This window comes from Tursiops truncatus, chromosome 1, assembly GCF_011762595.2.
Source record: "Tursiops truncatus isolate mTurTru1 chromosome 1, mTurTru1.mat.Y, whole genome shotgun sequence".
NCBI lineage: Eukaryota > Metazoa > Chordata > Mammalia > Artiodactyla > Delphinidae > Tursiops > Tursiops truncatus.
The window spans coordinates 52555904-52580820 of record NC_047034.1 but is presented as its reverse complement, the minus strand read 5'-3'; the positions used below and the strand labels follow the sequence as shown (position 1 = coordinate 52580820).

At 44.5% G+C, this 24917-nt stretch overlaps 1 protein-coding gene across 1 annotated transcript in view; it reads left to right on the top strand.

The window, feature by feature from the left end:
* The window catches only part of LOC101332341 (BMP/retinoic acid-inducible neural-specific protein 2), a 113268-nt gene that overhangs the window by 47847 nt on the left and 40504 nt on the right, over positions 1 to 24917 (top strand). The window contains 1 exon segment of the mRNA XM_033858592.2: positions 16129 to 16478. Within this exon segment, the coding sequence (XP_033714483.1) occupies positions 16207 to 16478 (272 nt within the window). The 5' untranslated portion in view covers positions 16129 to 16206.

Below are 24917 nucleotides of genomic sequence, written 5' to 3'. Positions count from 1 at the left end.
ATATTCATCAAATATATTGGTCTGTAATTTTCTTTTTTGGTGGTATTTTTATCTGGTTTTGGTATCAGGGTGATAGTGGCTTCATAAAATGTCTTTGGGAGTGTTGCCTCCTCTTCACTCTTTTGGAAGAGTTTGAGAAGGATCAGTATAAGTTCTTCTTTGTATATTTAGTAGAATTTGCCTATGAAGCCATCTGGTCCTGGACTTTTGTTTGTAGGGCGTTTTTTTTTGTTTTTGTTTTTTTTAAATTACAGATTCTATTTCACTTCTAGTGGTCGGTCTGTTCAAATATCTGTTTCTTCTTGGTTCAGTTTTGGTGGACTGTATATGTTTCTAGAAACTTGTCCATTTCTTCTAGGTTGTTGAATTTGTTGGCATGTAATTGTTCATAGTATTTGCTTATGATTTCTTTTTGTATTTCTGCAGTATTGGTTGTTATGTTTCCTTTTTCATTACTTTTTAAAAAAAATTTTATTTATTTTTGGCTGCATTGGGTCTTCGTTGCTGTGCGCGGGCTTTCTCTAGTTGCGGTGAGCGGGGGCTACTCTTCGTTGCAGTGTGCAGGCTTCTCTTGTTGTGGAGCATGGGCTCTAGGCATGCAGGCTTCAGTAGCTGCAGCATGCAGGTTCAGTAGTTGTGGCTCGCAGGCCCTAGACCACGCGGGCTTCAGTAGTTGTGGTGTGCGGGTTCAGTAGTTGTGGCTCGTGGGCTCTAGAATGCAGGCTCAGTACTTGTGGGATACGGGCTTAGTTGTCTGCAGCATGTGGGATCTTCCTGGACCAGGGACTGAACCTGTGTCCCCTGCATTGTCAGGCAGATTCTTAACCACTGTGCCACCAGGGAATTCCTCCTTTTTCATTTCTTATTTTGTTTATTTGGGTTTTCTCTCTTTTCTTTTTGGTGAGCCTGGCCAGAGGTTTGTCAATTTTGTTTACCCTTTCAAAGAACCAGCTCTTGGCTTTATTGATTTTTTTAAATCTCTATTTTATTTATTTCCTCTCTGATCTTTATTATTTCCTTCCTCCTGCTGACTTTAGGTTTTGCTTGTTCTTCTTTTTCTAATTTTTTTAAGTGGTAGGTTAGGTTGTTTATTTGAGATTTTTCTTGTTTTTTGAGGAAGGCCTGTATCACTATGAACTTCCCTCTAAGACCTGCTTTTTGCTACATCTCATAGATTTTGTATGGTGTGTTTTCATGGTCATTTGTCTCAAGGTATTTTTAAATTTCCTCTTTGATTTCATCATTGACCCATTGGTTTTTTAGTAGCATGTTGTTTAGTCTCCATATAATCATTTTTTCTCATTTCTTTTTCTGTGGTTGATTTCTAGTTTCAGGCAGCTTCCCCTAATTTTTATATTTTATGTAACTGTGGAACATATGTCAAAACTAAGAAATTAACATTGGTGGAGTACTATTAACTACACTATAAACAACTTAGATTTCATCAGTTTTTCCACTACTATCTTTTCTTGTTCCAGAATTCAATCCAGAATATCATATTGTATTTAGCACATGCACACACACACACACACACACACACACACACACACACACAAATTTACACTATCCATTTCTTTCAAAGAAATCCAAAATCTTTCTGTCTCTTCATCTCTATATCCCTCTATTTTTCCACCTATATTTAGAACCACAAGTTCATACCTGTAATCCCAAGGCCATGCCACAGGGTTTATTTTAGCTTTTGTATTTTCCTTATTTATAATTTCCTTGACCATGAGAAACTTAGCACCTGTTATCCTCAGTATAATTACTTACTGGCTAGATCCCCCTGTATGTAACCAATTTCCTTACTCCACTGGCTGCTGCCCCTTTCAATCACCTACCTCACATGGATTCAGGCCCTTACTAGGTTGCCCCCATCACACAGGCCTGCCTATTGGCTTTTTGATTGAATTAGGAAAGAAAGAAGGCAGGCAGAAAGTTGTACAAGTTTCTTAATCTCTTAGAATCTCATTTTCCTTATGTTAATTGTTCAGGGATCAGTAATACCCACCCTGTTGCAAGTAAAGTGCTAAACACAGCATCGAGTAGGAAATAAGCACTCAATAAATAGGACTTGTACCGCTTGACTGTTATTGTTATCAAGGACCAATTAAGCATGAAGCAGGAGGCCTAGAAGGAGGGACTGTGAAGGTGAGTGATTTTGGTCTTTGCCACCATGACAAATGTTGGCAAACTAGATATACATGAAAAACTTACCTAAAAAGTCGATCTTCTATTACTCAGAGACACTTTATGAGCATGGGCTTATTAGAATTGGTTGGCATAAGTCAGAGCTTCCCAACCTCAGCACTATAGATGTTTGGAGTCAGAGAATTATTTGCTGTGGGGAGCTGTTCTGTGCATTATAGGATGTTTAACAGCTGCCTGGCTTTAACCCCCTAGAAGTAGCACCCCTCTCCAAATTGTTAGAACCAAAAATTTCTCCAGAAATTGACAAAGGTCTCCTGGGGTCAAAATCTCACACACGCATGCACACGCGCACACACGCACAAACGCACACGCATACACACACCAGCTGAGACCCACTGGAGTAAATGCTTGGCTTTGTGTTGACTATATTCTCTGTTACCATGTTTGAGAAATGGAATACTTGATTTAATTTTAAAAGTTCTTAACAAAGTTACTTTATAGTATTTTTCCAAAGATTTGGACTGAAAATCAATGGCACAATTCAAAATTGGGCTGAAAATCATTTAATCTCAGTTTTGAGTCAAAGTTGCTGATTTGAGCCTTAGTTACCGCTGAATTGTGGACATATGCAAATCCTGGTCAGTACAGGGTCTTCCTAATGTGACTTTGGCTAATAAGACTTGCCATAAGAAAATTATAACAAGGATTTGCACTCTCCTTTCTTTCAAAGAAATCCAAGCACTACCTTCTAGTCTTTTCTCCCATAGTTCGCCTCCTGCATTTTACATTCTAGCTAAATGGGATGTTGTTTTTCCAATAAAAATTAGTTGGAATAATGAGTAGATATTTATTAACTTTCCTAAAAGAAAGGAAGTGAGGGTCTTCCCTGGTGGCACAGTAGTTGAGAGTCCACCTGCCGATGCAGGGGACACAGGTTCGTGCCCCGGTCCGGGAAGATCCCGCATGCCGCGGAGCGGCTGGGCCCGTGAGCCATGGCCGCTGGGCCTGAGCGTCCGGAGCCTGTGCTCCGCGGCGGGGGAGGCCACAGCAGTGAGAGGCCCGCGTACCGCAAAAAAAAAAAAAAAAAAAAAAAAAGAAAGGAAGTGGGAAACTTATTGCCCCATCTGACAAAGGGCTAAATTTTTCAAAAATAGTTTAGGTAGTCAGTAGCTGTGTGAGCCAGAATGAAGTGTGAATTAAGATTTTTAAGGAATTGTTCTAGTTCTTCCACTGAAGTCTCTGAAAGCTTTTTGCACAAGGATCCCCTGATAGTGCCCAAGTCACTGCAGTCTATCGAAGTCTACAGTTCCACCTTTTACTGGAGAGAGAACTTGCTGTTAAAGAATTGGAGGGGAACATCAAAAACAACCAAACAAACAAAATAGGCAATTACATAAACTAAAATGATCAACACAAGTAAAAACCTCAACTCCCCAGGATGACACTGAACAGGCCCTACATTCAAAGCGCCTCTCATTTTGCACCACCTCACAGAGTAGGGGTTTTGGTGATCTGTGCAGGGTGAGCTTTGCATCAACACAGAGGATTGCATGGCAGTAAGGCTTCTCAGCTGAAGCCTGAAGGAGACCGAGTGCCTAGTAAACTCTTGCAGGTGCTGATTTTAGGAATACCAGCTTCTGGTAACCTGCCATTATTAATTTAAGAGGTTGGTACTATACAGGCCACCTGTGTTAATCAGTGCACAGGAAGGTGAGTCATTTGGCTCGAGAACTAAAGAGAGGACTCACAGTGTTGGATAAGCTTGCTCCCCCTCAGACAGTCTTTCCAAATGACCAGTGAGCCTCAGACCATACTTTTAGAAATGGTGCCCTTAGGCCATCAATCTCAAAAGTTTGACAGCAATTTCCCTGTCTACCTGGTAACCTGCCACCCTACTGTACACACTACACCCAACACAGCAAACTTACTGATTGCACCCACTTTGTCTCCTCATGCCTCCTGCCTCCCCCCAGCTGCCCGCCAGTACCAGTCAAACGCCTGTGGGAGAAAAAAGTCGCCTTCATCAAAAAACAAACAACCGAAAAACCACTTAGGGATGGGTTCCTTGGACCACGCTACAAAAAGAGATAATGATTCATTCTCAGTGTACCTATTGACATTCATTGAGCAGCATATAGTTTATTTTAGCTAGAGTTTGGGATGTAGCATCTATATTTAATTCCACAGGCTGTCAGGCGACTCATATATTTACAAACACACTCCGGGAAACAATGTGGTTTGCTGGTCACAGCTGCATCTGTAACATCTCTGGAGCTCTGCGCGGTTTGGCAGAGCCCAGGGCATTGTCATTTTACATTCTGGTCCGTGCCAAGGCCCCAGTAGGGCAGAGCTTGGGCTAAAAGTTCAGATTCAGTGGCAGGCGTGGCAGAAAGCCAGGAGCAAAAGTAACTGTGAGGGCTGTGGGTCAGGATGGAGAGTTCCGTGTCAGCCCTGCCTCAGTGCTGCACACTGCACAGCGGTGGACATTTCCCATGTGATTGGCTTAGGCTTATTTCGGCTTCCCAGGCCTGAAAGAAACAAACTAGCCTATGTATACAGAGGCTGGCTCTGCTGGGAAGTGAGCTGGGGCTTCAGCGATGGAAGCCAGCCTGGTGGAAAGGAGGCAGGAAAAGAGAAGGTTTCCTCTCTGGAGGGTGGAACCAGCTGTCTGCCAGGGATGGGGAGGGAATGACCAAGCCAGCTTCAGTAGCTGGATCCAGGGAGAGCGACTGGGCATAGCCAGGGGCAGGGGCCAAAGGGCATGATTCAGGCAATCGTGGTAACAGAGTACATAAAGAGGGATATATCAAGAGCTGGTTGGACAATTCAGAATTAGGCAAAGGGGCAGCCAATCCCTGGAGGTCTGTCTCCTACGACAGAAAGTAGGGAGCTGAGAGCAGGGGGTGAAGGAGCCAGCAAGGGTGCAAGCCCCTTACACCTAAGATGGACACCCTGAGATTGGGCAGGAAGGAGAGGATGGGGAACTTGGGTACAGGCTCAGTTGGGTTTGGGGGTCTAAGGGAAGAGCACCGTAAGTCAGAGGAAACCAGCAATTGTGGGTTGTCCACCAGGGCCCAGTTTGGGGGAACATGCCTGACCTTATGGTTTTTTGTTTTTTTTTTTTTTTGCGGTACGCGGGCCTCTCACTGTTGTGGCCTCTCCCGTTGCGGAGCACAGGCTCCGGACGCGCAGGCCCAGCGGCCATGGCTCACAGGCCCAGCCATGTGGGATCTTCCCGGACCGGGGCACAAACCTGTGTCCCCTGCATCGGCAGGCGGACTCTCAACCACTGCGCCACCAGGGAAGCCTGGTTTTTAAGACATCACAAGGGAGATACAATTGCCTTCTTATAAGGCCATGCTGACAGGCCATCTAAACAGGAGCCACATGGCTCCTTCCAAAGCAGAAGGCTTAAGCATCCTTGTCCAAGCCAGGAAATTTAGGTGCATCTTGATTTTGTTCTCTAAGATTTTTAGACTTTTCATCAATCCATGGAAATTTTAAAAATAGTGATCTAGAGGATACAGGAAATTTTAAAAATAGGAGTGACCTAGAGGATACAGCTGTGCTTCTGTGAGCACAGCTCCCTTATGAGACTCTCATCTGTGGATCTTAGGTTAATAGGTCATTTGGACTGTCCAAAGGACTTTCTTGGGATAACATCATTGACTTCTCTGTTCTTGAGTTTCTTCCTCTGTAAAATGGGCATAATAACAACATCAACCTCATAAAGTTTTACAAGAATTAAATGAGCCAATGAATGGAAAGTTTTTGAGACCAATGTCTGGCACATAATAACTGGTATCAAAACATAATTGTCGATGATGACGATGGTAACTCTGGAACTCACGGATTCCGGCTTCTGAAAATTTCAATTGACCTCTGACACATGTGAAATAAAGATGGAATGAGCTCTAGGCTTAGCATTGAGAGACCCAGGTTCAAGTCTTGTTTTTGCCCCCAAATCGTGAATAACTCATAATAACTAACTGCACTTCTGTGGCCCTATGTTTTCTCATCTATCGAACAATGTGAAGGGGGTTCTATCACTGGCTCACACTGGAGAGTTACTTCAAAATCTTCTTGGGGATTTTCAAAATATTCTATAATAAAATATAGAAATACACCCCAACCCAAGGTATCAATCATTCCTCTCTTCTCTTTCCTTGTCTCCGTACCTCACCCCCCAACACACACACTGACACGTACCACACATGCACTCCAGGCTACTGAGACCCACTAGGCCAAGTAATCCCTAGGATCTCATCCCTTCCCCCAGTTCCATGATCTGATCAGGTGGAAATTAATCAGGGACCAGAGGCTGTAGGAAGGCAAAGTAACAAAGTAATCAACACAGAGTCTAGCTTTGACAGGCTTCTTGGAGGACAAGAGCCTCAAAGATGTAACAGACAGATATAGACTCAGGGAGAAAAAAAGGAAGGCAGGAGTGAGTAAACAGTGGGGCCCATAGCCAGACTATCAAGGATCAAGTGACAGAGGCCACAGATAAAAAGCAAAAGGACTGCCCACCTCTGCAGCCATTATCTATGGAGGAGGGGGGGCAGGGGGGGGAAGACCCCTGAGGCCACTTGGAGTGACCTGTGGAGACCCCTGAGGCCTAATGAGGACACATTTTTAACAGAGACTTTATCTTCTCAGGCTTCTCACCTGTAAACAACAACAACAGCAGCAGCAAAACAAACAAAAAACCCACATGTTGATGCCTTTGAAGAAATAACAGTGAACACACACAGCACTCACTGTGGGCCAGGCACTTTTCAGGGCCTTTACAAATGTTGCATTTAATCCCCACAACCCCATGAGGAGGCACTATTATTATTGTCCTTTTTTCTTTCCTTTTTTTTTTTTAAACAGTTGAGGAAGCTGAGCCAGGAGAGGTGCAGCCAACGTGAGAAGCCAGGTGTTCTGGCTCCATGGTCTATGCTTGTAACCCCTCCACTGCTGAGCTACTGATGGAGGGCTTGGTGCCTGGGGAAGGAAGGAGGGCAGATGTGTTCTCAGGCCACAGGGAGCTGCTGGGGTCTCATAATGCAGGAGTATAATGGAAGCGGTTTTGAGGAAGGTTAATATGCATGGAGATCAGGTTTTAAAGGCTTTGAAATGTGCAACTTTTCATTTCGAGATTCTGTTTGATTGGCAGTGCTTTCTTTCTCTTTTCTGGAGACCCCTGTGACCTCAAGGGAAGTTCTGGGCCGCAGGGCCCACCCTGGTCTGCACATGGTGACCCAGGCTTTATCACACGAGACTCTGGGCAAGCCTGTCAGTTAGCTTGTCTCCCCAAGGAAAGTGCCAAGGACACCCGGCAGGCAAGTCTGAAACCTCTGCCGCTGACACATGGATCCGCCCTTGATGAGTGAAGGGCTGGTTATCACACAGCAGAAACCTATAAACTGGGGGCCCTGAGGGGGTGGAGCCTATGACATCTAATGTAGCTGAAGCTGTGTGTGTGTGTGTGTGTGTGTGTGTGTGTGTTTGTGTGTGTGTGTGTGTGTGTGTGAGAGAGAGAGAGAGAGGGATGGAGAGAGTTGGAGAGAGAGAGAGATGGAGAGAGAGAGAGGGATGGAGAGAGAGAGAGATGGAGAGAGAGAGAGATGGAGAGAGAGAGAGAGAGAATATTATTTTAAGCTCATTACAGGATCCTCAAGTCCTATGTTTTGTTGCTGCTCCGTGAGGGCAAGTGTTGGGTCTGTCTTGTTCATCAGATTTACCACCATCACCTGGTACAGTCCTGGTGCGTAGAAACTGCTTAATAACTGATTGACTATTCCATGGACAGAGGTGAGGGAGGGTGAGGAGACCTGAGTGATAGGTTTTGGAGTCGGAATATCCGAGTTTCATTTCTGCTTCCTTGTGGAATTGTCTCCAGCAAGTCCCTTAGCCTCTCCCAGTCTCTCCTCTTAAAGGTCTCAGATGAATGCAAGAACATTTAGTTATCATGATAGTAAATAGTAAATCATGATAGAGCTTACCTTTGTACAAATCATCCTTAACATTGTTAACCTGATTCTGTGCAGAGAGGCTATCCCTATTCCTCACCTATATTAAGTCTAGCAGTGGGGGAATGCATCCAGTGTACCTTGCTAGGTCCAGGCCAGTTCTGAGGGTGACACTGAAGGTCATATCCCAGAGCCTGGAGATGAGAGTGGCAGTCGGGGTGTGACATCTGCCCGGGTGCACACGGGGAATGATGGGCACTGCTGAAACTCTCTGAAGTGCAACGAGGAACATATTATAGGGATGAAAAGGCTGTGGTTAGGGTCTGTTGAGGCTGGCAGATCATCCCAACGAGAGAGCCGAATACAAGTCTTTCATCTGAATGGATAGCACCCCCATCTACCCTTCACCCCAGGATGTCCTGTCATGTCTCTGGTCTCCTCTCCCTTTCTTGTCAAAACAGGAGGTTTTGTGTCCAGATGTTGTGGATGACAAGAACAAATAACACTTTCTGTGAGTTTTTACTACTGACACCCTCAGATTTATTCAAGAAAACATCTCTTCAGTAGAGTTGGCCAATTAACCACTCAAATGGCTTGAAAACTTATTTAATGTCACTGCCTAATCATCTTAATAAATGTCACTGCTCCAACAGGCAAGAACGTCTGCTTTCTCCCTCACTTGTCTTATGCTTCACTCCCTTTCTGAAACACAAAGCCTCCTCCCAAAGAAGACTCAAATCTCAGAGCCTCACCCCTCATATTTGTGCCCCTTTTATTTGCATAGAATTAAGGGATTTCTGTTTTGGGGCAGGACCATGGGGATCATCTCACCTCTTAAATCATTTTACTGATGACCAAAGGGAGGCTCCCAGGGGAAGTGACTTGTAAGTGGCAAAGCCCGCGTGTTTTTATAGCTGTAAATCATGTAAGTGGTGCAGTGAAGTGTAAATACTATAGGAGCTAGAGTAGGTAGACCCAGATCTGCCACTGACACACATGACCTTGTGCAACTCACTTATCTATTCCTAGCCTCAGTGTTCTCATCTGTTAAAAGGGGATCCTACATTTTGAGAAACAAAGATCGAGCGTCATTTTATTATCTGTGGTTCATAAGTAGTAATGACCACACAAACAGAAAATGATGTCTGCTGGTATTGATTCATGATAATGGTTAACAACATTAACAGTGTTGTTAATTATAATACTAATTTCACATCTATTTCTCCTTTTCTTCTGGCCTCTAGCAACAGCTTAGCCATAGCCTTAACTCCTCCAACATGGAGCCCCTCCCCTGCACAGTATTTTTCAAAGAGGAAACTGTACTTCTATCTCCCTTGCCAAGATTTAGTACCTGAGCAGCTGATGCCCCAGATCCTCACTGCTCCACTGACACGCCTAGCGTACATGGAGATGGAGACCAACAGGAGGACACAAAAGAGTCCCCAGAAGTCTTCAGCTGGGTGACAGTCTTGGTGGAGATGTGATTCTTATAAGCTTTCCCCTGTTGAAGACCACGCTGCCCACTTCTCATGTGACTTAATCTACACCTGATTTTCTCAGTTGACAAAACTGGAACCCACTGAATTCATGGCTTAACGAACAGATACGAGCTAATGTACTCACCAAGGAAAAGCCATGACTTATTCTACTTGTACCTTTGGGCCAAAGCTGATTTATAATTTGTGTAGGTGTAGAACTCTGTCTTGAGTAGCGTCTAAGTAAGTGAAATTATTTGGCTTTCACAAGTAAATTTCTAATTGTTTTCCTCAAGGAGCTAGCTTAGCCATGACTTCAATACAATCACATGTAACGTAGAGATTTACTTTCACAACCAGTTGTAGGACAAAATGGATACATAGAGGCATCATGGGGAAGGCGAGAATTGTTTTAACCTGCTGAATATTAACAGTACCAGCACAAGACTCGAGAATCTAGACGGTTAAGATTTGCTTGACAGGTTGCTGTTACAAAATTTATAACAATATTGTTTGTGGAGCATAAACGGTAAATGCCCAAAAGCCATCCTCCTTGAAAAGTCTAATTTTTACGCAACTGTCAATGCAGCAATTATTTTGTGTGTTTTTTTTTTTTAAAGGTGAAGGAACGTGTTCTAGGTATTTTTTTAAGGAAAATTTTGAAACCTGTTTAAAACTTTTCTTTCTTAAAAAGAGTTTTTTTTTTTTTTTTTTTGGTCAAAATGTTTTCAGATCCTGAGAAAAACCAATGGAACGGAAACCATATGATTCTGAGGCCAGGTTTTTTAGAGGCGCCGTCAGCACTGAATTCAGGCGTTCTTGCTGTGCTCAGCAGACCCGGCCCAGCAATCAAAACCATTTGATTCTAAAGCTGATACTTCTATAACCAGGCAGGTTCCAGCACATTGTGAACCCTGAAAAAGCATAATTACAAACAAAGAATGACAAGAAGCACACGTTGACTTAATATAGCTCGCTTCTTTCAAAGAGCACACAGCTTTTCACACACACGCTCTCACCTGTCCTTAGAAACCCGCGATTACCAGGGGAGGGGGCAGCTGCCACCCCTGTGTTACAGCACAGGCCACCAGGAGGCTCAGTGGCTGGGCCAAGGCCACACACTGTCACCGGCTCACAGTGACGCCTCTAGGAAACGCATGGAATGGATTGATCACATATTTTTGAAGACTAGACTCTGTATGAGAGCTGAAGTTTTTCATATAAACAGAGACCTGGACTTTGACCTTGAAGGGTCAGGCAGGGTTGATGTTGTATGGTTCTCATGCGGAGAATAATCGCTAGTCTCCTCCAGAAATCACCAAGAACCCTCAAAGGTGTGCAGAATGGGAGCGAAGTCCTTTATGTGTCTATTATTTTTCAATTGCTGTGTAAGGAATTACCACAAACGTAGTGACATAAAGCAGTATGAATTCATCATGTCACAGTTTCTGTGGGTCAGGAGTGCAGGTACAGGTTAGCTGGGTCCTCTGCTCAGGGTCTCACAAGACTGAAATCAAGGTGTCAGTCAGGAAAGCAGCTCTCATCTGGGACTCAGAGTTCTCTTCCGGGCTCATGTGGCTGTTGGCGGAATTGGTTTTCTTTTTCTTTTTTTTTTTAATTGGAGTTTAATTGCTTTACAATGTTGTGTTAGTTTCTGCTGTACAGTGAAGTGAATCAGCTATACGTATACATATATCCCCTCCCTCTTGGACCTCCCCCCGCACCCCCATCCCACCTATCTAGGTCGTCACAGAGCACTGAGCTTCCTGTGCTTCATAGCTTGTTCCCACTAACTATTTTACGCATGGTAGTGAATATATGTCCATCCTAATCTCCCAACTTGTCCCACCCTTCCCTTCCCCACCATGTCCACATGTCCATTCTCTACTTCTGCATCTCTATTCCTGCCCTGGAAATAGGTTCATCTGTACCATTTTTCTAGATTCCACATATATGTGTTAATATACGATATTTGTTTTTTTCTTTCTGGCTTACTTCACTCTGTATGACAGACTCTAGGTCCATCCACATCTCTACAAATGACCCAGTTTTGTTCCTTTTTATGGTTGAGTAATATTCCATAGACATTTCACTGAAGAAGACATAGAAGTGGCCAAGAGGCATGTGAAAAGATGCTCAACATCACTAATTATTAGAAAAATACAAATCAAAACTACAATGATGGGGGCTTCCCTGGTGGCACAGTGGTTGAGAATCTGCCTGCTAATGCAGGGGACACAGGTTCGAGCCCTGGTCTGGGAGGATCCCACATGCTGTGGAGCAACTGGGCCCATGAGCCACAGCTACTGAGCCTGCGCGTCTGGAGCCTGTGCTCCACAACAAGAGAGGCCACGATAGTGAGAGGCCTGTGCACCGCGATGAAGAGTGGCCCCCGCTTGCCGCAATTAGAGAAAGCCCTCACACAGAAATGAAGACCCAACACAGCCCCAAATAAATAAATAAATAAATAAATTTAAAAAAAAAACCTACAATGATGTATCACCTCACACTGGTCAGAATGGCCATCATCAAAAAATCTACAAACGATAAATGCTGGAGAGGGTGTGGAGAAAAGGGAACCATTTTGCACTGTTGGTGGGAATGTAAATTGATACAGCCATTGTGGAGAACAGTATGGAGGTTCCTTAGAAAACTAAAAATAGAATTACCACATGACCCAGCAATCCCACTACTGGGCATATACCCTGAGAACACCATAATTCAAAAGGGCACAGGTACCCCAATGTTCATTGCAGCACTATTTACAAGAGCCAGGACATGGAAACAACCTAAATGTCCAACAACAGATGAATGGATAAAGAAGATGTGGTACGTATATACCACAGTGGAATTTTATAGTGGAATATTACTCAGCCATAAAAAGGAATTGGTTTTCTTGGGGTGGTACAACTGTGGTTCCCATTTTCTTACTGGCTGTTGACTGGGAATTGTATTCAGTTCCTAGAGGCCACCCACAATCCCTTGCTGCATGGCCCACATAGACTGTACACAGCATGGCTGTTTGCTTTCTTCCAGGGCAGCTAGATCCTGTCTCTCTGACACTTCACCTTCTTTCAGAGGTTCACCTGATTAGGCCAGGCCCACCCAAGATACTTTTCCTTTTGATGAACCCAAAGTCAACTGATCAGTAACCTGATCATGGAAGGAGTCTCCCATCATATTCACAGGGCCTGCCTGCACTCAAGAGGAGGAGATTATAAAGGGCACACACAGAAGGGCTCAAGAATCTTGGGGACCATTTTAGAAACCTACATTCTGCAGTGTCCTACCTGTGTCACTGCTTGTCCACCTTACTGTGTTTGCTGCCTTGACCTGCTCTGTCAAGCAGCCCCAGTCTCCAAAATGTGCCTTTAGAAAGAGAACAATATTTTATAAGAGGAACTAATCGCTAATGGTAGGCAGTGTTTCAGACAATGTAACGAGCACTTGCTTTCATATTGTTGGTACTTAGCAGAGTGTGTGGCACTCAGGAGTCCTCAGTTTCCGTTTCTCAAGCGACGAATGCATGGATGATTAAATGAGAAATATTTTGGGCATCCTCATCAGATTACATCCCATAAAAATAAATGCCTACCCCTCCATGTGCAAGGCTGATTCCTCCTTTTAGTTTATAGCACGAATTTCCCCCCTCCCCGGTTTAAAAGTAATGCCTGCTTATTATAAAAACACTTGGAAATGTGTCTTCTTTCTAGGGTTTTATTTTTTATATTTAACTTCTTAATCCATCTGGAACTAATTTCCCAATATTATGTATAAAATAGTCTACTCCCTACCCATTTAATCTGTGATGCATACACACACACACACACACACACAAGTTCTTATGTATAATAAGGTCTATTTCTGAGCTAGCTGTTCTATTTCATTGATCTGCCCACCCACTTTGTGTGCCAGTGTCACCTACTTACTTACTGGAATTTTATAATAGGTTTAAAGATCTGGTAGGGCAGATGTTGCCTCACTATTTGTCCTTCAGCCCCCTGTCCACCAGTTCATTAAGTGTGGGTCTATCTTGGGGCCCACTCTAGCGCCTTAGAGAGCAAAGCATTCTTTGGAAAAGTCTGGACACGGAACCAGATCTAGGTTCATATTCTACCTTTGCATCTTCCTAGCCCAGCACCTCTGAGTCTGAGGGAAATGTAAACTTGCAATAATAATGCTTATAGAAGAAACTTTCTGTGAGAATTAACTGGGGAAACTTCTAAGAATTACCCAGTGCGTAGTAGATGGTCAGTACCTACTAACCATAGTAGAGGAGTGACTCTGAAGGTGCATGCACCCATGCTTCTGTCCCTTTATCCTTACCAGCAGGCACTGCAACACTTTTGAAAGCATCTTGTACAAATGCTGAGGCTCAGATCTGTCAGACTCAGGCCAGCTTTTAGGCTGGGAGTAACCAGGATTAAGAATTGGCCCCAGCCTCTGGGCAGCCTCTTCAGGGTTTGCATTGGTCCAAGGGAAGTCGGTGGTTTTGTTAAACGGGAGCCATTCCTGAGTGACGTGGGGTCCTGGGGAATGGGAGTGAGTCAAGTGCTGAAGCCCACTTTACCTGGCCTTACAGAAGTCTGGAAGTGCCAGTGAATTGACACCCCTTGCTTCATCACAGGAAGCTCATCTCTGGACTTTGGCAGCCAGAGAAAGGCCTCAGAGCCACAGATTACACGTGTTGGGGATTGGAAGTCATTCTAGCACAGACCGAGGTGGTACTGGTGAGGGGAGATGGGTGAGACTCTGACAGCATGTGCTAGACATTGAAGATTGAAGAAATGAATTCGATTGCAAGAACCCCCGCAGTACTGAGTCAGCCAGGAGTCTTGAAGGCCAAAGTCTTACTCCCTTCCTGGCACTGTCCCTCAATTCAGAGAGGGCAGGGCAGGGCAAGAAAGCACTCATTCATTTCTTCAAGAAGCGTCTCTGAAGGCCTACTGTGTGCTCTCAGGAACTAGGGTAGGGGGATACACAGCCCTGCCCTCAGACAGCTTCCATACCACACAGTGAGGAGAAAGAGCACAACGGCCATCCTTGTGTCCACGGATCTGTTCTCTGATGATGGTGATTTCCCACTGTAACTCTATCCCTGCATGGCCTTTTGTAAAGGAACAGATCGTTGTTCAAAGCAGGAAGTCCAAAGCTTGACTATTATCTAGTCAATCCTCTTTCTTTTCTCTTCTTTTTTTTTAAAATATAGTATAATCCTACATTTGTTTCTTTTTAAATTGAAGTATATAGTTGATTTACAATGTTGTGTTACTTTCAGGTGTACAGCACAGTGATTCAGTTATTTATATATTAAAGTATTTTTATTTATAAAGTGTATATATGTATACTTTTTCAGATTCTTTTCCCTTATAGGTTATTACAAAGTATTGAGTACAGTTCCCTGTGCTATACAGTAAGTCCTTGTTGATTATCTGTTTTACATAGAGTAGTGTGTATATGTTAATCCCAAACTCCTAATTTATACCTCCCCTACTCCCTTTTCACAACCATAAGTTTGTTGTCTATGTCTGCAAGTCTGTTTCTGTTTTGTAAATAAATTCATTTGTATTTATTTTTTAGCTTCCACATATAAGCAATATCATATCATATTTGTCTTTCTCTGTCTGGCTTACTTCACTTTGTATGATAATCTCTAGGTCCATCCATGTTGCTGCTAATGGCATTATTTCATTCTTTTTTATGGCTGAGTAATATTCCATTGTGTGTGTGTGTGTGTGTGTGTGTGTGTGTGTGTGTGTGTACCACATCTTCCTTATCCATTCATCTGTCAATGGATACTTAGGTTGCTTCCATGTCTTGGCAGTTGTAAATAGTGCTGCTATGAACATTGGAATGCATGTATCTTTTCAAATTATGGTTGTCTCTGGATATATGCCCAGGAATGGGATTGCTGGATCATATGGTAGCTCTATTTTTAGTAGTATTAGGAACCATACTGTTCTCCATTTTTATTTTCCGTAAGGGATAACTAAACTCAGAGAAGGGAAGTAATCTGCCCAAGTTCACCCAGCTTCATAACAGTGATGGGACTTCACTATTCTGCCCACAATTCACCATCAGAAAAAGGGGGCTTCTCTTTGCTTCACATCAAGCCTCTAGAGGCTGCACACAATCTATGAGGCTATTATTGAAACATAGTGAACATTTTTGAGAGAGGAAGACAAGCCGATGGTGTTGAGTCTACAAAGGAAACAAGGAAGCAACACAGTATAAAGGTTACAGTTGGACCCCCTGAGGTCAAAATTCTGGTTTCTTCACTTGAAATCTGCGTGAAATTAAGCAACTTTCCTCATATCTCTAAGCCTCATCTTCTCATCGGCAAAATGACAGTGGTGTTTCCTGTAGGATTGTTTTAAGAATTAAATGAAATATACATCAACACGTAGCTCAATGCCTAGAAGGAAGCTGTGTTACTAGGATAAAGGATTTCTAGCATGGGCCCTGCCCAAGGAGATTTGATGCTCACAGGACCATGCGGTCAGACCAGGGTGTGCAACTGACATCTCCGTGTTGTACTTTTCCAGTTCCAGGAGCCCTGGTGGAGCGGCACAGAGCGGGAGAGTGTGGCGAGAGAATGAAGACACCAACCGCCTGGGAGAAGCATGAGGTGGCAGTGCGGCACTCGATTTAGAGGGCTTCGGCCGGTGGCGGCAGCCCCATGGGCAGCTCTGCTGGCACTGGCCCTCCCCGGTTGGGTGCTGGCTGTCTCGGCCACGGCGGCCGCTGCGGTCCCCGAGCATCATGCCTCCGCGGCCGGCCAGCCGCCCCTGGACTGGCTGCTCACAGATCGGGGCCCATTTCACCGCACGCAGGAGTACACCGACTTCGTGGAGCGCTACCGCCAGGGTTTTACCACCAGATACAGGATCTACAGGTGAGTGGGGCGTCCCACTGAAGCCAGCCTGGGTCTGTGCAGGGCGCCAAGCCAGCTGGCAGGCCGCAGACTGCACTAGGGGGGAGCTGGAGGACCAGCAGGCAGGGAGAACAAGCTTGCCATGTTGGTTTTTAAAAAAAGAAGAAAACACATACAAGCTGGAAAACCTGCTGATGCCTCCTGGGGAACTTAGCAAAAGGGTTTCTATTTATAGGTTGTGCTGCTTATAAATTGAGGACAAATCAGGCGGCTTGGATTCAGCATGCGGCCTGAGCTGCTGCAGGAGGTCAGAGTGGAAGGCTGGGGCCGGGTTTTAAATAATGGGTGAGATACTTTATGAGTTGTAATTAACTCGATATGCAAATGAAGGAAGGGCAGCTCCATTTCCTGCCTTAGAGGTGGGAGGAGCCCCGCAGGGGCAGGGATGGGCCTGCCCTCACCCTTTGTCAACACCACAGCCTCAGTTGGCCTTGTGCAAAGAAATGGGCTGCATCGTCCCTTCCCCTCGGCCTGTCCTCAGGAGCATCAGAGCTGAAAGTAAAACATGTGACCTGTCTGACCCATCTGACAAGGGATGAACCAGGTACAAATTCCTGGCTGCTGGACCAACACTTAAGAAGCACAAGGCTCGTCAAAATCCTCACCTCAGGTGACCCAGAGACCCTCAGGGCTCCCTTGAGTACATTCCTGAATTCAACTTTCCCCTTCATCCCTCTTCTCAGTCCCTGCCTTAGTGTCACCCCCTTTTCCTCCTCACCGTGACCACAGTCTTCAGACAAACCTGGGAACTTTGCTAGAATTTTTTTCTTTTATTAGAGATATTTATTTTCCGATTACAGATTCATTTCTAATGAGAGAGAGAGAGAGGGAAAGAATGAAAAAGCACAAAGAGAAACAACCAGAAAATCACCTATTCTTTTGCCATCTAGAGGTTGCTCTTGGTAACCTTGGGCACGTGCATTTCTAGTCATGTGAACATACTAAAGGTTTTGGCCCTCTTGCTGGATCTAGCCCTTTACATGCCTTATGTACATGAACTCATTTAATCCTTCTAATAGCCTTCTTTTGGAAGAGCAGTTATTCTCCCCTTTTTACACATGAGGAAATTGAGGTCCAGAGAAGTTAAGGAACTTGCCGAGGGGCACACAGCTAGTAAATGGTGAAGCTAGGATTAGCTCGTAGTAGTCAGACTCTAAAGACTGGGTTCTTAAATTATATTTAAAGAAACTATATTTTTCTGTTTCTAAGAGGCTTTTGATTTTCTTCTGCAACACCACTCAGTCTGTTTAGGTTAGTACGGAGTCTTAGAAATAAGGTTTTAAGGTATTGAGCACTGGGAGAGTCCCAAATGGTAAGTGCAGCCATTTACAGGGGACATTTTCCTGGTACACGATTCCCACATTGCAGATGCAGACAACGAGAAAGATGAGGTATTTGAGGGGCTGGTGCTTCCTGGGTGCAGAGGTCCGTAGAAACAAAAGCCATTTCTCTTCCAGTCTGGTATTAGAAGGGATTGCAGTTCATACTCTCCGGTTCAGCGGCTCTGATTCTTGCCATCCTCCAAAGACTGTAGTGTAAATTCACACAGGGCCACTGAGGCAGAGAGCGGCCAGCTTGGGTTGGGAGTGGCTGAGCTAACACCTGCTCCGGTAAAAGAGGTTAACTTGACTCTCAGTAAATATATAAGAAATTAGACCTGTGTCCCCCACGAATTTTCTATGAGGTAAATTCAGGGCGATGCTTCTCTTTATCAAAGAATTTATTTTTCCATCTCTCAAAAAAAAAAAAAGAAAAAAAGGGAAAAGAGAAAATCCACCCTAGAATGTATTTAAGCAGCAAATCCCTCTAGTTCTGGAAAACAAGATTTAATTCACCTCAAACTTTTCTGTTTATCCCAAATCTTTCAAAAGCACTGTTATCACCAAAAAAATTTTTTGAAGTATGTTGGAACTGAAATGTCAGGCTGGGAATCCTAATACCACCATTCACTTCAAAGGGCTATAGGAACTAGAAGCAATAAAGCACCAGTTTCCTTCACCCCTCCACAGGTTTTTCTTGTCATCAGGCCCCGGCCCCAAGGCTGGCGACCACTGAATGCCATAGCAGCAGCTCAGAGCCGGCCACGGGGAATGTCTGGAATCACTTCTGCACCATCAACCGTTCTATCAGTCCGTAATGTTTTTTGGCTTTTTTTTTGCAGTACGCGGGCCTCTCACTGCCGTGGCCTCTCCCGTTGCGGAGCACAGGCTCTGGACGCGCAGCCTCAGCGGCCATGGCTCACGGGCCCAGCCGCCCCGCGGCATGTGGGATCTTCCCGGACCGGGGCACGAACCCGTGTCCCCTGCATCGGCAGGCGGACTCCCAACCACTGTGCCACCAGGGAAGCCCCGTAATGGTTTTTTGATCATTTAATGTGACAGGCTCTTACACTGTGCCATTCTGTTTCTCTGGGGTCAGTTATTGCACGTGAACCTGTACTTGGGGAAACAGTAACCAGTCATTCTGACAGGAATGCAGCATTGCGATTTGCGACCCCGTGGCGGGGCAATGGGAGAATGGTCACACACGGCTGCTCCAGGAGCATTCTGGGAGTCCTGCCTTTAATTATTAAGCATCATGGTGGATCCATGGGTACTTGTTGTAGGGCTCTATATTATCCCCAAGGGAACTCACTCTTATCCCTTTCCCTTTTGTCTCTAGTGGTAATTCCTTCTAGCAACTTCAAGACCTTGTTTACTGTGACTAGAGCAGGTCACAGAAAACTGGTCTAGTCATCCCTAATAACTAGAAGGGCATTTTTTCCAGAAGGGCAGAGGGAGAAAGAGCTTACAGAGAATATCAGAAATGCTCTGTGGTGAAATATTGGGTCTCAAACAGGATTAGTCTTTTATTCAATTCTTTTAGAAAGCTTTTGGTACATGGAGATCATATGGTATCCATATGTGCTTTCCATGTAAGAAGGGAGGTGAGCTGTGGTGGGGGAAGAATAAGACTTTCCAATGGGGCTAGAATATTCGGTACAGAATTACATGAAGCTCTCTTAGCAGCAGAACAGAAATCCTTCTTCTCTTCTATCTGTGTGTGGACATATTATAGCAATTACACAACCAGGTTCTAACATTAAGCTCTGAACCCCACCTATTCTTATATGGAAATCAGAATGTGCTCTCTGTTGGAGTAGATGACTGGTTGGTCTAGAATAGCTCTGGTTTCTCTAACCATGGGTCCCCAGAGATGGTTGCTCTCTCCATAAGTTTGTATTCTCGTAGGCATAGATGCTCAGAGTGAAGGTTCTGGAGCCAGATGACCTGGACCCTAATCCTGGGGCTGCAGCTTACTAGCTGTATGATGTTGGCTTAATTATTAAATTTCTTTGTTCCCCAGTTTCCTTATTTGTAAAATTAGGACAATAATAGTGCCCACCTAATGGATTTATGTGAAAATTAAATGAGTGAATTGATGTAAAACACTTAGAACGGTGCTTAATAAATATTACCTATTATTAGAGTATCCTCAACAAATAGTAACCAGTGCAAAAATTATAATGAGATGACAGCCATGGGTACCATCTTCATGATGACATCTGATAATGACAGCATTTGACAACGTACATTAGAAGGAGAAAAAAAAATTGTTCTCTTGCTTTTTAAAAGCATATTAACCTTAATTCCTCAATCTCTCTCTCTGCTGGGAGAGGAACTCAACTGGAGAATGAATGCATGTTTTCTGGGGCACACTCTTCCTGGTCTTATGGACCGCCGGAAAGAGCTGGATCATTTCCAGCATGTTTTAGAGTCGCCACAGGGAATGATCTTTCTCCTATAGAGTCAGGGGTTGCCAACTGAGCAGACCTTTCTTAAGATGTCCTACAGAAGCTGGGCACTGGTCACTGCCAGCTGCCTGGTCCCAGGGGTAACTTGAACAATCTCAGGATGGCACCATTACGAGAAGAGAGACAATATATACATTCTTGTTAAAACTTCCTGAATAACAGGATGGCCTTGGCCATCTCACCCAGTTTTGGGCAGGCTTTTAAATTCCATTAGCCGACCTCTCAGCATATTCTCAAGCCCTATCAGACCAAGATCTGAGCAATCAGTCCACTTCTCAGACACTGTCTCTTACTAGGCTAGTGGTAAGAGCTGGAAGAGCAGAGATCCTGTCTCGGATTCCATTTGTGACCCCCAACTGCTTGCCTTTGCCCCACTCTATAGCCCCCAGTACAATAAACCCTTATAAGTGATCAACCTCTCCCAGCAGCCCTGTGAGGCAGATGGGGGTTTTTAGGGTTCAGGGCAGTGAGATGGACTTGTTCAAGGTCAGAGAGGTAGCCAGTCACAGCCAGAAATAGCACTCAGAGCTCCTGACTTGAAGCCTCCTGCTCATTACCTAGACCACGCTTCCCTTTGACTGGTAAGTGCATCTTCATCACAACACGCAACCTAATCAGGCACCTCAGTTGAGCTGATGCAAATGTAAATATGGTTTCTCAAAACGCTCTAGCAGTAATGTTCCATTCTCTCTTTGCTACAAATCAAAGTAATGAGCAGTCTTTTTTTAAAAAATTTCTTTTTGTATTAAAGCTTTAATAGAGAGATAATCGTGGGATTGGAAGAAATCCAAGTCACTATGATGAAACACTTAAAACTCGGAAAGAATAAATTAAAATTAAGAGATAAAGTTAGAGATCGTATAGAACAATGAGTATAATATGGTGGTTGGGAGAAAAGCAAGGCCAGGTATAATTCCAGATTATTGACCTTAGTCACTAATACCTCCATTTCTATCATCTGCCTCTCTTTTAGAAAAGAAGGGTCTAGGGATATGTTTAGAAGCCTTTTAGGAGGAAAAAAACAAACCAAAAAAATAAGTAGCTATCTTCATATTATATGAGATCATATTCTGATCATGATTTTCTGATCATATTCTGGGCAAAGTTTGAAAATTTTGAGAACCAAAGTAGAACATAGCTTAAAACCAAGAGGTTGGAGTGGTACCCAAAGGTAGGCAATGTTGAAGCAGGAATGTGTTTTAGCAGGTGCATCTGGAAACATACAATAGGGCAGGCTGGGGTAGAATCAGATGACGTGCTGAATGAGGGCAGTTAAGGCAAAAGAACCTTTCTACAGGCACCAGAGCAATCACCCTAAGAAAAGATAATCTGTTTATAATTCATCAGGATGAAAAATAAGGTTTGGCAATAGCTTACATGTGAAAGAAGTGAGAAACGGGCAAAACCGAATAATTTATCCATACTGCTCCAGGTGTGGTCTGTGGACCGGCAGCATTGGCATTACCTGAGAGCTTGTAAAAAATGACAGAACCTCAAGTCTCACCCTGACCTACAAAATCAGAATCTGCATTTTTTTTTTTTTTTTTTTTTGCGGTATACGGGCCTCTCACTGTTGTGTCCTCTCCCGTTGCGGAGCACAGGCTCCGGACGTGCAGGCTCAGCAGCCATGGCTCACGGACCCAGCTGCTCTGCGGCATGTGGGATCTTCCCGGACCGGGGCACGAACCCGCGTCCCCTGCATCGGCAGGCGGACTCCCAACGACTGCGCCACCAGGGAAGCCCCAGAATCTGCATTTTAACAGGAGCCCCACATGAACAGTATGACATTAAAGCTTGATTATACTAAGTGCTTGGGAGGTGGAAGGACAGCAGGAATAACCAGGGTGGGGAAGGACGGAAGGCTTAATGGTAAGGCAGCATCCCCCATGATGCACTTGAGGTCGTGAGAATATTTACAGAAGATGTTACAAATGAAATAGAACAGTAGTCATGGGAAGTTAAATTTAGGAATTATTAGTGCCAAGGCACATGAACTCGTAAGGTCCAGCATCTGGGAGAAAAGTTTAAAAGCAGAAAAGGCTGGAGGGCCTAGAACCAGCCTATGCGTGCCTCCTGGGAGATGGAGAGGTGAGGAGGCAGAGAGCAGCTGTGGAAGCAATCACAGAAGGAACCCCAGAGCTGATTTATCATCTGGCCCATGTCTCGGGGACTAACAAATACTGATTTGAATGAACAGTGAACCCTGGGAGAGGCACCGTCTCCAATTAAGAGATCACAATCCACATAAATAAACGGCAACCAAAGGCAACCTCAGTCTGTCTGGGTAAATCCCAGTGATTTCCTAGGTGTTCCTTACAGCTACGGAGGTACAGAAAGGTTGTGTTATCACACAGCTGCAGGGCACCACAAGGGAAGCTGTGATTCTCGGGTGGATGGGACAGGCAGGGGAGAAGGTGAGCTCGGCTGGAGAAACGACCATCACCCAAGCAAACTGGGTGATCTCTGGCCTTCTCACTGGGTTTATATTTTGACAAGGGAGTTTGTTGGAATAGAAGGCGAGAAAGGAACAGTACACAAACTAGAGCAAAACAAATCAGAGTGAAATCAGAGGCAATGCGGAGTGATGAGCCTGTAGTCTGGTCCCAGGTACTAGTTCTCAGTCCACAGAGGTAAGGAGGTGGGAGAGGGACAGAACCAAACGTCTAGAGTTTGCTTTCCTCAAGAGTTCAGTGCTGGCTAAATGTATAGCCGAATATCTGACATAAACGATCTAATCTAGGCTGTAGACCCAGCAGAAGGCCTTCACTCAAGGAATTTTATTCCAGAAGTGTCTGGATGATGGGCCCTTGGATTGGGCCTTGCAGATACTCATCCTTGTGCGGCATCCTGTCTGCGTCTTAACATGGAAACATCCGCACCAGTGCCGCTGACCTGTGCAAATGAGGAAGTGTGCGGCTCACTTCGAGGAAGGAGAAAGAGCACATAAACATACAATGAACGATTCAAGAGCGTAAGAAGAGCAATACTCATTCAGTCCATTGTATTGAAGGCCGACTCTGTGCTTCTGCTTCTACAAGATTCTGCTAACGAACCGTGAATGGGGAGGACACAGTTCTTGATCTGGTGGAACTCACAGACAAGTCCATTTGGAGAAAGGGCGAGGTCACTCTGCACAGAAAGGTCAAGGAAGGCCAGAATGAAAGGGGATGCATCGGCCAGACTCTGATGTGGCTGAGTGGGAGATCTCCAAGTGGAGAGCTTGGGGAACGGTGCTGTGGACACAGGAGCAGTATAACCCAAGTTGTGGGAGTGCCAGGTGTGCTTTAGAAACGGAGCAGCCAGTCCCATGCATCCAGTGTAAATGCCAAGAAGCATGTGAATGTCCCTCCTCCACCTGCTCTGCCCCACTGTGTTGTTTCTGCCATATCTTCTGACTCCAAAACGCCAAAAGGGTCTCCTAGACGCCGATTTCTTCCAAGGTGCAATTTTAAAAGCCTGTCACCCGGAGGGCATGTCATTTTCCTGTACTGGCAGTGAGTAAAATGAAGTAAAAGTAATTGCATATCTGCAGAAGGTAGGACCAAAGGCAATTCCTTGCATTTCTACCTTGGAAACATGGAGTGTGAATATGCACCTGGTGAGAAAATGGTAAGCAGTGCTTTGAGGTCTTACAAAGCCACTAGTTCAACTGAAAATCCAGCATCACCTAGGCTTAAAAAATTGAATTTAGAGTAAGCTTCCCACACCATGTGTTTGCTTTCTTGGTCCTCTCGCAAGTATTTCTGGAGCATCTGCTTTGTGCAAAGCATCATTCTGGGCACTGTTGAAGGCTACAAAAGATAGAGAAAACAAGGTTCTACTGATTTCCAGGAGTTTAGCTGTCCAGTGTGAGTGACAGCATACATAAGCGGAAGAAACACATTGGAATGTAGCATCTCAGGCTCTGGGAGAAGAAGATATTTAGCACATTCTCAGTGATGGCTGGAGAGATTTGGTCCACGGATGCCATATCAGAATGAATTCTCAGGATGTCAGTCCCACGTTCCCCCAGGACAAAAGGACTCTCGCCCCAAATTTTCCTGTGTGTTCTAGGACTCTTTCCATGTCATCCACCTGGCTTGGAATAGGATTGCAAAGATGGTCTGTGAAGAGAAAATGTAAAAATAAAAACATGCAGGAAAAGCAGGGAAAATCCAGGAAGGCCAAGGGGAGAAAGCTAGTTCAGTTTTGTTTTCAGATGAGATTTAGTAGAGAGATCTTGAGTCTGTCAGGCAGAGAAAAAGAGGATTAATTTTTGCTTTGAGAAATAATTAATTTTATTCATGAATGAATTGCTACTTAGAGACATGTATATGTAGAAAGGAGTGAGGTAGGCTTCATCTAGAAACCGTCGCGACACAGATGCAGGCAGAAAGGGACACTGGCTAGCCGCGTGGTCTTTTCATTTTTTTTTCTACTCAAGAGAACAGCTTCTTCTGGGTCAGGGATTCTCAATTTTTTTCTCTATTCAGCTTCTGCCACATTTATCCCACCTCAGGGCTTTCCACATCTCCCACAAGAAAATTATTTCAGTCCCCATTGCTTAGAACAGTGAGTGGCATGTGGTGGGACATTTATTCAGTCAGCATACGTTTATTATCTCTGTG